Source organism: Drosophila melanogaster, chromosome 3L, assembly GCF_000001215.4.
Source record: "Drosophila melanogaster chromosome 3L".
Classification (NCBI taxonomy): Eukaryota; Metazoa; Arthropoda; class Insecta; order Diptera; family Drosophilidae; genus Drosophila; species Drosophila melanogaster.
This window is the reverse complement of record NT_037436.4, coordinates 3,883,384-3,896,872: the sequence shown is the minus strand read 5'-3', so window position 1 is coordinate 3,896,872 and position 13,489 is coordinate 3,883,384. Positions and strand designations below refer to the sequence as shown.

At 43.2% G+C, this 13,489-nt stretch overlaps 2 protein-coding genes, 2 long non-coding RNA genes and 1 other non-coding gene across 6 annotated transcripts; 4 read left to right on the top strand and 1 right to left on the bottom strand.

Annotated features, from left to right (window-relative positions):
- Window positions 1-269: 269 nt before the first annotated feature.
- On the top strand, window positions 270-1,874 carry Gr63a (Gustatory receptor 63a; the record flags this gene model as incomplete). Its single annotated transcript, NM_001144411.1, has 3 exons — window positions 270-479; window positions 540-689; window positions 765-1,874. The coding sequence occupies 3 exons, from the start codon at window positions 270-272 to the stop codon at window positions 1,872-1,874; spliced, it is 1,470 nt and encodes a 489-aa protein (NP_001137883.1).
- Window positions 1,875-2,039: 165 nt separating this feature from the next.
- Fie (Fire exit) lies at window positions 2,040-4,299 on the bottom strand. 2 transcript variants are annotated; one of them, NM_133165.2, is made up of 4 exons: window positions 3,884-4,299; window positions 2,959-3,340; window positions 2,759-2,895; window positions 2,040-2,704 (listed from the first exon to the last, which is right to left on the bottom strand). In NM_133165.2, exons 1-4 carry the CDS (start codon window positions 4,025-4,027, stop codon window positions 2,615-2,617), a joined length of 753 nt encoding a protein of 250 aa, NP_573393.1. In that variant the 5' UTR covers window positions 4,028-4,299; the 3' UTR covers window positions 2,040-2,614. The 2 variants fall into 2 exon arrangements, with proteins under 2 accessions (NP_573393.1, NP_001261381.1); NM_001274452.1 differs by having other exon boundaries at window positions 3,884-4,142.
- Window positions 3,543-3,817, top strand: snRNA:U11 (small nuclear RNA U11). The gene has a single exon (NR_003121.1). It is a non-coding gene; the product is annotated as a small nuclear RNA U11 (small nuclear RNA).
- A 610-nt stretch (window positions 4,300-4,909) lies between the features above and the next one.
- lncRNA:CR45422 (long non-coding RNA:CR45422) lies at window positions 4,910-5,227 on the top strand. Its single transcript, NR_124776.1, has one exon. It is a non-coding gene; the product is annotated as a long non-coding RNA:CR45422 (long non-coding RNA).
- A 6,844-nt stretch (window positions 5,228-12,071) lies between these two features.
- Window positions 12,072-12,392, top strand: lncRNA:CR43917 (long non-coding RNA:CR43917). Its single transcript, NR_073911.1, has 2 exons — window positions 12,072-12,135; window positions 12,195-12,392. It is a non-coding gene; the product is annotated as a long non-coding RNA:CR43917 (long non-coding RNA).
- Window positions 12,393-13,489: the final 1,097 nt, after the last annotated feature.

Genomic DNA, 13,489 nt, shown 5'->3' with positions numbered 1-13,489 from the left:
CAAATCGGTAGCCTGGCAGCCCGGTTTCAGTGTTGTAAATTGCCACATGCGCGCCATTGACACAAATTCGAAATTGGGACACCGGGCTAAGGTTAATTCATTCAAAAGACAAACAACGCACATCAACAGGAAACTAAAACTCCGGCTCTAAGTCAACAGAGGGCGTGGTCGATAAGGGGGCGTGTGCAGGTGCATGGCTAATGCGTCCGTCTGGCGAAAAAGTGGTAAAAGGCCACGGACAAGGAAATTCCGGACACAGTCTCTCCGGAATGGCCAACTACTATCGACGCAAGAAGGGTGACGCGGTGTTCCTCAATGCAAAACCGCTGAACAGTGCTAATGCCCAGGCATACTTGTACGGGGTCCGCAAGTACTCCATTGGATTGGCGGAGCGATTGGATGCGGATTACGAAGCTCCTCCGTTGGATAGGAAAAAGAGCTCGGACAGCACGGCGTCCAATAATCCGGAATTTAAGCCGGTTTGTGGATTGCTACGCTGTTAAAACCATTTTTGTAAAACTGAATTTCGCTGCTTTCAGAGTGTTTTCTACCGAAACATAGATCCCATCAATTGGTTCTTGAGGATTATTGGAGTATTACCCATCGTGCGACATGGTCCTGCTCGTGCCAAGTTCGAAATGAACTCCGCCTCCTTTATTTACTCGGTGGTTTTCTTTGTGCTCCTGGCGGTGAGTGTGGTGTTTGCATAACATTTTTCAAAATTGACTATGGATACCATTATGTAACCCAAAACCGCTTTACAGTGCTATGTAGGCTATGTGGCCAACAACCGCATCCACATTGTGCGCTCCCTGAGTGGACCCTTCGAGGAGGCGGTTATTGCATACCTCTTTCTGGTCAACATCCTGCCCATTATGATTATACCAATATTGTGGTACGAGGCCAGGAAGATAGCAAAGCTCTTCAATGATTGGGATGACTTTGAGGTGTTGTACTACCAGATATCCGGGCACAGTTTGCCTCTGAAATTGCGACAGAAGGCGGTGTACATAGCCATCGTGCTGCCAATTCTCTCGGTTTTATCGGTGGTCATCACGCACGTCACCATGTCGGATTTGAACATTAACCAGGTGGTGCCCTACTGCATCCTGGACAACTTGACTGCAATGCTGGGTGCCTGGTGGTTCCTCATCTGCGAGGCCATGAGCATTACGGCTCATCTTCTGGCGGAGCGGTTCCAGAAGGCACTGAAACACATTGGACCCGCTGCCATGGTGGCAGACTACCGTGTTCTGTGGCTACGACTGAGCAAGTTGACCCGTGATACTGGAAATGCCCTGTGCTACACCTTTGTTTTCATGAGCCTCTACTTGTTCTTCATCATTACCCTTTCGATTTATGGACTAATGTCGCAACTCTCCGAGGGATTTGGCATCAAGGACATAGGACTGACTATCACGGCTTTGTGGAACATAGGACTGCTCTTCTATATTTGCGATGAGGCACATTATGCCTCGGTTAATGTGCGAACCAATTTCCAGAAGAAACTACTCATGGTGGAGCTTAACTGGATGAACTCGGATGCCCAGACGGAGATAAATATGTTTTTGCGAGCCACCGAAATGAATCCATCGACCATCAACTGCGGTGGCTTTTTTGATGTGAACAGGACTCTCTTTAAAGGACTCTTAACCACAATGGTCACTTATCTGGTGGTTTTGCTGCAGTTTCAGATCAGTATCCCCACAGATAAGGGGGATTCTGAAGGCGCTAACAATATAACCGTAGTGGACTTTGTAATGGACAGCCTGGATAACGATATGAGTCTAATGGGAGCCAGCACTCTGAGCACCACCACTGTAGGAACCACTTTGCCACCGCCAATTATGAAGCTAAAGGGCCGGAAAGGCTAGTGGAACAAATAATCCTAAGACAAGAAAGATATTATTAGATAATGTGCATCTGTAGCTGAGGCCAAATAATAAAAGCACCCAAAACTGAATATTCCAAACATTTTTCTAACTTGATGTACATTAAATTAGTAAGTGTGGAAATAATAAAAAACACGTTCATTAGATATGTTACAATTTTGCACTTTTATTTGATATTCGTTCTGTGCCACAAAATAGAAATACCTAAAATATTGCTAGTCAACAGAATTTAAGGCATATTATAGTTAAGTAGTGGTAAATCTACTGAGAAACTAAGCTTTAAAAAATTCGTTGCTACAATACATATTTGTATGAACGCCAATTTATTTAAGACAAGTTTTTCGTTTCAAGATTTTGGGGCTTAATCAATCTCGGCTATCCCGAGAGTTTCGCTGCCGTAGCCTAGGGGTTAGAGAGTGCGACCTTCGCTTCGAAGTTCCGAGTTCGAGTCGCGTTAGTGACCAAATATTATTATTATTTTTTTTATTTTTTAAGGTGCTTTGGGAGCTATTTCTACACAAAAATAGTTTATAGTTTAATCGCCGAACGCTTTGAACCGATTCTGCATTTCTAATAAGCCGCTCCATGTCCGTTGGCTATATAAAATAGTATCTCTACCAAAACCATATCACACTCTGTTTTGCAATACAGAATTTGCAGTGCAATTGCAATCAAGACACCTGATGGGAAGTTCCAAAAATATCCAATCTTTCAGTACATGTTTAACACTGTCCATCGGGAGACTCGGTTAGAATGTGCTTATATCCATTGCTGCCCAGATACATGTGCTCGCGTTGGAAACGATAGGGTATCTAATGTATAAGAAAGTTACTATTAAAGTTTTCAAAATATTGATACCAACTTACGGCTCCTGGAGCTGGACATGGTATGGCCACAGTGGCAATCTCTCGAAGCTTATTCATGGTGCGTAGACTCTGGTAGAAGCTATGCATCACATACCACTTGCAGTAATCCATGCAGATCAAGATGTAGCAAATGATAACTGAAATATAAGATAATTCGTTATTATTTACTTCAAAATTTAAGCCTAAAAATCCAAACTTACAGTAGGGCACTTGACCACCCAGCAATTGCACGATTTTTGTATCCCTCAGCATGAAGACCAGTGCCCCCAAACCAATCATTAATAGGAACTCCACAACCAGCCAGGGTATGATTAGGCCCGGCCGATTTTTGAAGACTCCGAAAAACAGGAATATGGCACTCAGGGCGTAGGTACCCGCGATACCAGCCATCACGTAGAGCAGATTCTCCGTGGCGACGGCCAATTGGGCAGCGGTTTGCAGGCGAAGATCGTTGTGAAAGGGCGACATGTTGTAGAAACCATTGTCCTTCTGGTCCAAGATGTCCAGCTCCAGCACCTCGCACATCTGTTCGGCATGCGCCAGTCCCAGGAGAACCAGGAAAAGGGCGCAGTGGGAGATTAACTGGGGAATATAGAAAAGCGACTGTTTAGGATCTCACTTAACAAAAAGTGTTTGCGAAAACCGGAACAACCCAGCGATCTGCTGAAGCTACCACCCTTATTTTTCACCAAACTGAACGAAGCCAGAAAGCTGCTTCTACAATTCCCAACTGGTTCTAGGAGCTTTCGCAACAACTCCCAATATATTTCAGGAGAAGAGCTTTAAAAAGGGTGCTCGTCCTGGCACGTTTCCGATCACGAAACTCAAGTGCGGACGCATTGCGCCGCAGGAGCGTCTCCTTCGCTCCGCCCCTGGACTTCTCCGGGGATAGGCGGGGGCGAGCGTTCCATTGCCGCCTTCGACGCCTCCTTGCGCGCCCAGTGGGGTATGGCTTTGCATATCCAGTGCGTAATTTTTGTATTTGGGGCCGCGGCTGCACATTGTGGATTGCTCGGGGATTCCCGGATCTCCCTGCGTGCCAGTGCGCTGCGCCCCGCCTGAGATATCCATTCTCCAGTCTCTTATATAATCCGCTACTATATATACATGTATGTTTGAACTTACCAACTGGTAGATGCTCGTCAAGAGCGCCGTGGTCCTGAGGTTCTTGGGCGATACGGGCGCCATCAGCATTTCCCAGCTGCGGCGACAGCAGTTTTTCCATTTGCATCCTGCGGCGGATTGGCCGCTGACCGTTGGCAGCAGCATTTCACTTTAGTTTTCCGAGTTTTACTTAATCAATTTATGGATTTTTCCCGCTTATTCAGCTAATCAAGGAGCGACGCAACTGTTCCGCGGCTGTTTCGTCATGCAATTGAACTTGGAGACCTCGCGAAAAGGTGGAGGGGCAACACCCACGCGACCCAAACTTTTCCGGAGCTTTTTCCTGTGGTTTGGGGCGTAAACTGCACTAGCGAATTAATCAAAAAAACTATATGGATAAAACAACGTTGAGTGCCAAGGTCCGCAAAATGTTTTGACTCGGCGAAAAGCTTTTACGACTGTGTTTTGTTTCATACTCTGCCGTTGAGTTTTTTGGCTATCTAAAGCGTGTGGTTTATACAATATATGTACATGTAAGGATAATTCAAAAATCAAAGTATTCTTAGACTAACCAAATATTTTTTTTAAATTTATGGCTTAATAGCTTTATATTCAGTAATGACTTTCAATTGGTGACCCCGACCAAACGTTGATTAAAATAGCCAAGCTAGCTTGTGAATCTCCTTTTTTAAAGTTGTATATCGTTTTCTTAGTAAAATATTACAATCATTAATTATGATTTAGAGTATCTAAACGTTCTCCAATAAATAAAGCCTTGGCGAACAATTTTGGGGGTTGTTTTCCTCTTGAAACCGCGCAGATGTTTATCGTCCCATTCACAGAGCTTTCTTTTGACTTTTCGAAGCTTCCGCCAGAGTTGCCACCGTCTTGCGGGGCGCAGGCAATTAAAGTTGGCGCGGGACTTCCCCCTGCATACTGCAGCCCGTTGCTATGATAAATTTTTGCATTTTAAAAGTCAATTTACACTGGAACTATAAAAATGTAACATAAATTTCGCCAAAGCAGGCCATAAAACTCCTGCCAGTCGGCGCGGAAAGAGAATCAAAGTCGTGTCGATGCCACTGGGCAACATGCCAGCCATCCGGACCATCCTAACCATCCGAAGCCCCATCATCACCATCATGATCTTGGGGGGAGACGGAAACTTATGGCGCTCCCTTGGAGTTGGAAGCTACTTTTGGGCCTAATTGATTGTTTTTCTACGAGCTCGAAGCTCCGAAAACTTCTGGTAACCTGGCGAGGATCGACTGGGATGCTGGCGGATCTGGTATCTGGGGATCAGCTCACAATGTTGGGAAATACGAAACGATGATGAAGACCTCAGGGGCAATATATATATATATGTTATTGGCGGCTTGTTATCATTGGGCGTGTTTTATTAACTTTTAAGCTGCCATACACGCGAGGGGCCATAAAAAGTGCAACTGGCGGTGGCTCCGGCAACTGCGAAACTGCAAAAGTCAATTAAAAATTTTTTACATTTGTTTGCACACACAGGAACGGAACGTATGTGTTTCCTTCTGCTGCCCCATTCTTCCATCCTGGCGCGATAATCATAACTGCAAAAAAGTAAGAAAACTACGCGCAGGCGTCGCCCGTCCATAATTTATGGCCAAAAAGTGATGGCCGAAGGGGAGTGAAAGGGTTGGAAGTCCGCTGCACAGGTGATCCCGGCAAGCTGGTGTATTGAAATATCATCTTGCAACCATTTGCCGTTCAATTTGCGTTCGCAACGCTCTTTTGATTGGTTTTTCCAACCCATCACCCGCCCGCCCGTTTGCGATCCACGCGATTCGACTACAAATTGATTGCCTTAAAGTAACTTGTAAAATGCATCTAAGAGATGCACCGGAAAAAACTCGGAAGGGTTCTGGAAATAAATAAATAATGTTACATATCCTTAAAACCATAAATATGTAATCCTATTGGATTTTGATTTCTACCATTTTATCAACTTTCAATTAACTTAAAATGTTATTTATCGACTACCAGATTATATTTCTCAGTGTGAGCATTTAGTGCAGTTCCTCTACTGTCTCTGCTGCTTCCTGGGCTCCTCTTTCAGCCAAAAACAGAAGCAACATTACAAATGTGTGGCGTTATTGCCACGGGGGAGGAGTCTGGAGTCAGGAGCATCGACTTCTTTTTGATTAAAAAGAGGAAAAAGTGGGAGAGCAGGAGGTTCAGTTGGATTTGACTTTGGCTTTAGCTCGGATTTGAAAGTGGATGTGGAGTTGGATTTGCTTTCTGGCTGGGGGTGGGGCTGGTGCTGGGTATATATAGACGACTGACTTGGCCAAAAGCAATCGACGTTGTTAACAAGCATTTCAGCGCATGACAATTGGCATGCACACCTCCGGGCCATTAATATGCAACCGATGCTGACACATTTGGAGCTCGGCTAAGTTGCAACTGCTGTCATTCTGCAAAACAAGCGGCGAGGCGACTGGCCTGTACCTTAGTTATTTAATCACGGAAAATCTTACGGGCATAAATAACATTTCCCCGACTTATTTGCACAATTTGTTTGCCTGTTTTGACAGTCGGGTTTGCGGGCATTTTCGATCTATGAATGTTGCTAGTTCCTGGTGTGGTGGGTTTCAATGTGGTATTTATAGTTTATAGGGCTCTGAAAGTAATTACAAAGGAAAAGCCTTTCAGAAAATCATAAAATATTTAACTAAGAACTTCTCATACTTCTTTTATCTTCTCAGTACAAATGAAGCTTTCGAATTCACACTCCTCCTATAAGTTTCATAATTTGACTTGGCATTTTGCACATTTCACTGAATACAATCCCCTTAAATCGCTGTCACGTTTTGGATTACGCATTTCGATGCCAAGTATCAATTGTCGCGCATATTTGCATAGGCCAAATATGGAAGGGGGTTTTTTGGGGGCTTTCGATCCCCCATTAGAAGCAGCCATGTATTGTCATCTCTTCGTTTTGGGGTACATTCGCATATCGCTGACTTGTTTCGCTTTTATTTTTGCGGTGCCGCAATGATGAAGATGTTGTTCCATGCACCCCCAAACAGCAGCAGCAGCACGCAGCAGCAGCAACACCCCGCAGCAACATCAGTTCCTGCAACGGCAATCGCAAACAAAACGAGTGAGAAAAGCCTCACTCACTCGAATCTCAAGGGTGTGTTCAATTGTGTCAATTTAACGCCTTTTACGGCCCACCAACCTCGAACCAATTTCACCCCCCTCCGCAATCCGTGAAGACCCCTTTACGAGCCCCCGAAAGTCGCCCCCTTTCCACAAATTGTCTGCTGTTGCACGTTGGGCATATTAATTATTGCAGGGCAACAGGGTTTCAAATAGATCGCAGTACGCCGATGTTTAACCCACTCGATTTGGCACCAGTGTTAATTATCCATGCCCATCCTGCCATTTCATTTCATCCCATCCAATCCGGCGGATGGATGGATAGTTTCATCTGGGATATCGGGTATTTGCCAACTGCATGCTCGCTTTACGCCGGCCAAACACGATTATTAGTAGTTGCCTGTCTAAATATTGGAAATTGTCAATGTGCTGGCAGTGCTGCTTAAATGGTTTATGGATGTGAGTGCAGCATGGTAATCAAGGACGAGGATTCATCTGAAGGATGCAGAGCAGCAAACACGGATTGCTGGTAAGCAAGAAGGAAGCTTCTCCGTTGCAAATGTGGGCGGCAATTGTAATTAAATTGGTAAGTGCACAAAGCGGTTATACTTAGATATGGATGGAAAGGATTCGAAAACTTTGTTCATATTCATATTATTAATATCGTAGACATGGTTATGTATGTATTCCTAAGAGTATAAAATATCTGAAGGCCAAAAAGTCCTTCAACCTTAATCTAATTAGCATTGACCATTGTATATAATTACAATTCAAGAAATTTTTCTTTCCCTTGGGGAAACACTTTATTTGTCAAGACTCTTGCCTTAAATTATGTAATATTTAATCCAATGCCCACTGGCTAAATGTAATCAGCTGACTCGAGAGTCCTGTAGGCCAGGAAAATCATTGAACTCATAGGCTTTAAGAGGCGCAACCTGCTGGCAGGAGCAAAGGCAGTCGCGCTTGCCTGGCAAATATCCTTGATATCATTTAGTCAACTGGAAAAAATTCAATCAGCATACTTGGCAAATATTCAACAGCGCTCTGGATCTGAATCTGAATCTGAACGTGAATGTGGATGGGGACGTGGAGGGGATGTCGATGTCGATGTCGATTGTTTGACTGAGCGAGCAGCCCAAGGGGGGCTGAGAATATGGGGGTGGTGGGTGGAATGGGGTGTTCGCTGCATAAATCAACAGCAAATAAATGCTGATACGCTGAAAGTTCGTCTTGGGATGCTTTCGGCTGAAACAAAAAAAAATATTCGAAGCGGAAACGAGGAGAACACAAAAAAAAAAAAAACGAAGGGAAATAAAAACGAGAAGAAAAATTCGCATTCGATAATTGAATTTTCCCCGGCGGAGTATATAGGAATAGGAAGGAAAAAAGTGTCCAAAGGAGCAAAGTGGGGTAGTGGGGTGGCCACCAACGACCCCAAAGCGTGTCCAGCGATGCATGCGTCGCACGTAGTCGGAGAAGCAGAAAGAGGAGGAGAAACGAAGTCCAAGGAGCAGCAGAATTCAGGATAGGAAGGTGGGGCAGGAGCTGCTGGTTTGGAGCTGCTCCCATATTATGTGCACAATAAATAGACGTGATCAGCATGAGCAAGGTGAGGGAGCATCGCTGTCGTCCTTCTCCGGCTTCGTCCTTTTTCTCGGGAGCTGCCCTTGCGCTTGGTTGAGCGGCCACATCGCTGGCTGCATGCTGACAAGTAGGACACTTTGGAAAATACATCCATCAACTTACGTATAAAAAATTAATAAAGTTCTAACTCCCATGAAACCAAACTGTAGCTGAAGGATCTTTTGAAGAGTAGAAAACATTTCGGAAATCTTTATAGCTTGAATGGCAACACCCCAAATTCAGTTCCAATACTTAAGAATTTTCCGCAAGTGCAGAAACTTGGAGCATCGAAATCCCCGAGTGGAAGGCAGCAGAAGGAGCGAAGGAAGCACTTGAGAGGATGTTGACTGAGTTTTTCCTCAGCTTCTTTTTGCCGGCTGTTTCCGGCTTTTGTTGCACGAAAAGTGCTCGACGGAATCTTTTGTCCCAGTATCTGTGTCTGTGTGTGTGTGTGCGTCCATGTGCTTGTGTTCGTGGGGAGGGGGTGGGCTAAGTACGCCAACCCCTCTACTCACCCCCCCCCGGCGACGAAGATGTTGAAACTTCCGAAAAACAAGGCGCCGCTAAACTTTTTTATGCTAACTTACTTTGTAGTTTCTTCTTATTTGCAACTTTGATTTTTGTTTATTTTCGCCTGCGAACCACCCTCGCAGAGCGAAAAAAAAAGGAAAATGGGGGAGGGAAAAGCTCGGGAAATCGCAACCCCCGAGAAAGAGAAAATGGCGGCACAAGCAAGCAGCTTCAAGTAGAAGGAAAATTTCTTGACACGGAAAATTTCCTTGGACTGTGTTTTTCTCGCTTTTCCTTGCCATTTCCTTTTGCTTCCGTTCACTTTAAAATGCGCCATTTTCTTGTTTGCTGACCCGGGCCTATGAAATCTCTCCTCCCCAGCTCTTCAGTTCTTCCAAGCGGAAGTTTTATGAATTTTCTACAAAGCGGCCAAGTTTTTTCTCCCAGCTCCAATGTCCTTTGGGTATTTCATTTTCCATTCTTACTTGATTTTTTTTTTGTTTTTCCTCCTTTTGCTTGTAGAAAAATGTCTATCTTGCTGTAGAATCACTGCAGTGTGAATAATGACTAAAAGCAGAGGAGCTGCGTCAGGAAATATTCATAAAAAATGTAGCAAGAAATTCTCGTTCAGGGAAATGTCACCCAAAGTAAAGAAAAAATATATAAAAGAGTTGATGGCTTCCGCCATGCGGGTTGGTTACCAAATTTCAAACATTTCACTTGATTGCAATTAAAATAGAATGAAACAAATAGAAAGGAGCGTTTTTTAATGAAGTTATTATAGGCGTCAATGAAGGTCAACGAATCGACAGCCCGCACTCAGAAATGATCTTTTAATTATTGGGCCCATAGCACCTAACCGAAATTAGCCTCAATCGCATTTTCCGTATTTTTCCGAGGACTGCTGATAATTACATGTCGCCTAGCCAATTGACAGAGCGTGAAGCGGAAAGACTTTCCATGTGTGGCGGCGGTTCATTAGAGAGTGTCATTTGTCGGGGGTCAGGTCATCAAGGGGTTAAGACAGGTCATTATGGGAAATCGTCGAACTAGTACTTTCACTACAATGCTTGGTTTTCCTTGCACTTTATAATGAACTTTACAAAATGGTACACATAATCCTTTTAACTATTAACACAACTATAAGAAAATCAAAAAGAATAAACTGTGGGAGCTAAGTAAAACTCTTTAAACCCACACAAGAAATTTCTTAACCGACATTGATTGATTTAATGTGCAATTACCCAAGCAAGCTTAGGCAATTATTTAAGCAACTTAGCACCACTAAATCTTAAGTTAGCTGATTTAATGAGCTTCAACACAGTTGTTTTTTTTCACTCGAGCGGAATTCAAAAATACCCTGGGAATTGGGCTTATTAGAAAGCTAATGCTCATTAAAAACAATTTGTCATAACTCAGAATCTTAAAGCTCATGCTGCTGCTGCTCTATTTATTCATAAATATTTTTATTTATTTTTGGTTGCGCTTCTCATGCGAATTAGCATAAATTATGCACGCCCACTTGCGAATGCAGTTCGTGCGTGTGGCACTGTCTCTTGCCCCCTTTTCAGCTTTTTCCCGTGTGTTGCACGTGCCATTTTCCATTTTCGCCGGCAGGTGGAGCTACGCACAATTAAGCCTCAAGTGGCAGGACCAGCGGGAGAGTCCTTCAGGACCTGCGTAGTTTATTGAATTTTCATATTTTGTGCCTGCGACTCGCTCAACTATGTAAAGTGGATTTGGTAAACGAATTAGGCATCTCGCTGGCTCGAAACTTTGGCCAAACAAACAACTCAGCAGAAGGGCCAGAAAATAAAGCTGAAAAAATGCAAATGCCACGCCCCCTGCGAATGCCAACCGCCTTCGTCTCAGCGGGGAGTGAGGCACATAAAAGAGGGAGCGAACACTGAAAAAAAAAACACTAGAATGTCAGAGATGTGTCATTAAAACCATGAAAATAGTTTGAAAATTTGTTATTCAACATTTTTGTTTAAATTCTTTCAATAATAAATATTGCAAAATCTTAACCCTCTACTTTTGTAATAGAACTTGTTTTCCTCAAGTGTAATATAATCGAATTTATTTCTTTGAGGGTTTTCTTTCGGGCAAAAGTTTTTCGCAAAGCTGGCAGCGGTTTCCAGTTTTGAATTCATCTGGATTTGGTCCCTGCTCCGAACTCCTTCCCTTCCCGGAAAACCTCAACCCCTAACCCAAACCACATTTGCACACGCTCGTCCACACACGAGATTTGATTTTATTTCATTTTCGGGATGCTGTAAAATTAGCAGCATAAGATTGGATTATCTTTATGTGTGCTATGTGTGCTACACAACTTTGGCCCCTTTTTCAGTTTCGTTCGAGTGTTGTTCGACTTTTTTTTTTTAGTCGAATAAGAAGAGACACAGCCCTGTCATTAAATATGTCCAAGCACGTGCCACGATTAGGCCAGTCAGGGGTTAAGGCTCAGCACAGCTACGGCCACACAAGGGTTAAGGGCGAGGCGACACTTTTGTGGAATTGCTAATTTGCTTAAAGTCAGCCTTTCTTTCGCTCGACTGGACAAACAGACCGGAATTCAATGGCGGTCCCTCTGAAATGGGATTATTTTGAAGTGGCATCGCTTTTTCGGGACTCCAGTGGGAGATGTTAACGGAAATAATGGGGGCATTATAGGGTTAGTCACACGATTTACTGCAAATCAATGAACTCATGGATACCATTAGTATTCCAAAGATCCACGGTTCTTAAATTTTAAAAATAAATTTATACATGCTGTCACTTTTACTTGTACGAAATAAATTAAATACTAATACGTTATTATTTCTTATTTAACGTCTCGCCTTAATCAAGCATAAAATTAAATCACTTTTGCAAATGCTAAATTAACAAGCTAGGAATTAAATAAAATGTTTGAAGTTTAAACAGTTTTGAGATGAAACTAGTAAGGTTCTTATTCATAGTCGGTCTATTGGCTACTTTAAAACCTTTTGTTAAGGGCTATGATGCAGGTAATATATTTTAACAGTTTATATAAGGTAAAAGATGCATTCCTTTTGATGTGATTCAGTAAGATGTGAAGGTCCAAGTCCGGTGGATGGAAAATGCAGCGGAAAGCGTCGAATAGCGTATACCTATCATACGAATGTTTGCTGGCAATTATGGTACACTGGATGCACCAAATACGGAAGTAAAAATTTATTTAGATCACATGGAGAATGCAAAAGGGCTTGCTATCACTGAAATATGTTAAGAACATTAAAAGTTTACAGTACAATTTTTTATTTTAATTTACTTTGCCCTCAGTTATCTGAGGGTTTCTATTCGATGGAAGCCATTCTCCCCGGGGAAAGTCTCTTCCAGCTCTAATTGGAACCCCATTGGCTTAGAGGCCCTGTAATATGGTTGTTCTATAAAATCGAAACCCCTTCCTTGTTAGAGTCATAAAGTCAATTAATCGCCTAAAGTGCGGGATAATAATTTTGGGCTCAGAGAAACCGCGACAACCGCCAAAAAGCGGCGAGCACCTCAAGAGGTCTCCAGCTATAAATCGACCCGAAGTGGGAATGGGAATGGGAATGGGATTGGATGGCTTGGGTTATGGAACCCTCTTTATAGAGAGGGTAGAGGAATGGGTATCGCGCCTTTTGCTGTTTGTTTTTGATGTTGATGTTGATGAATGTCGGTGGCCGCAACTTTCCGCTGTTGTTTTTGGGCCCGGTGTGTACACTTCTGACCATTTGCTGTTGTTCCCGGTTAATGTTTTCATTTTGTGGACTGAATATTGGATGGTACGCAAGTAGTTGCGTGCTGCTTGATGCATGTTCGCTCACATTTCACAGATCCCACTTAACCTCGTGATTGATATGTTGCAATAATTCTTATCAAACAATGACCGAAAGCAGTGAAAAATAGATGGTTATATTATCCCGGTCGGCACCGCCTTTTACCCACAGAATGGAGAAAAGCTCTTGTAGGAAATACACCGAAATTCTCACTTTTGTAAACAATATTAAGAAATATTAATTTTCATTTATCATTTTGATTGAGCGATCAAATCAAAAGAGAGATCTCTCTGTCTTCTGCGTTTGTTTTCTCGTGTGATTTCTTTATTATGATAGCAAAGATTCTCTTTTAATGATCTTTCGCCGTGTTGATTTATGGATCCCGAAGATCTCGCACCGCAGACCGCAAGCCAAATCCAAGCCCAAGATTCATCCCGAGCTCAACTTTGGCCGCAAGGTGTCGAAACTGCAACCTGATTTCGGAATGGAAAGGTGTATCTACAGACTTTATAGCTTTGGGCCTGGGAAAATGAGTGAGATCAGATCATGGCAACCTAACGGCGGTCCACTCTAATAGAGT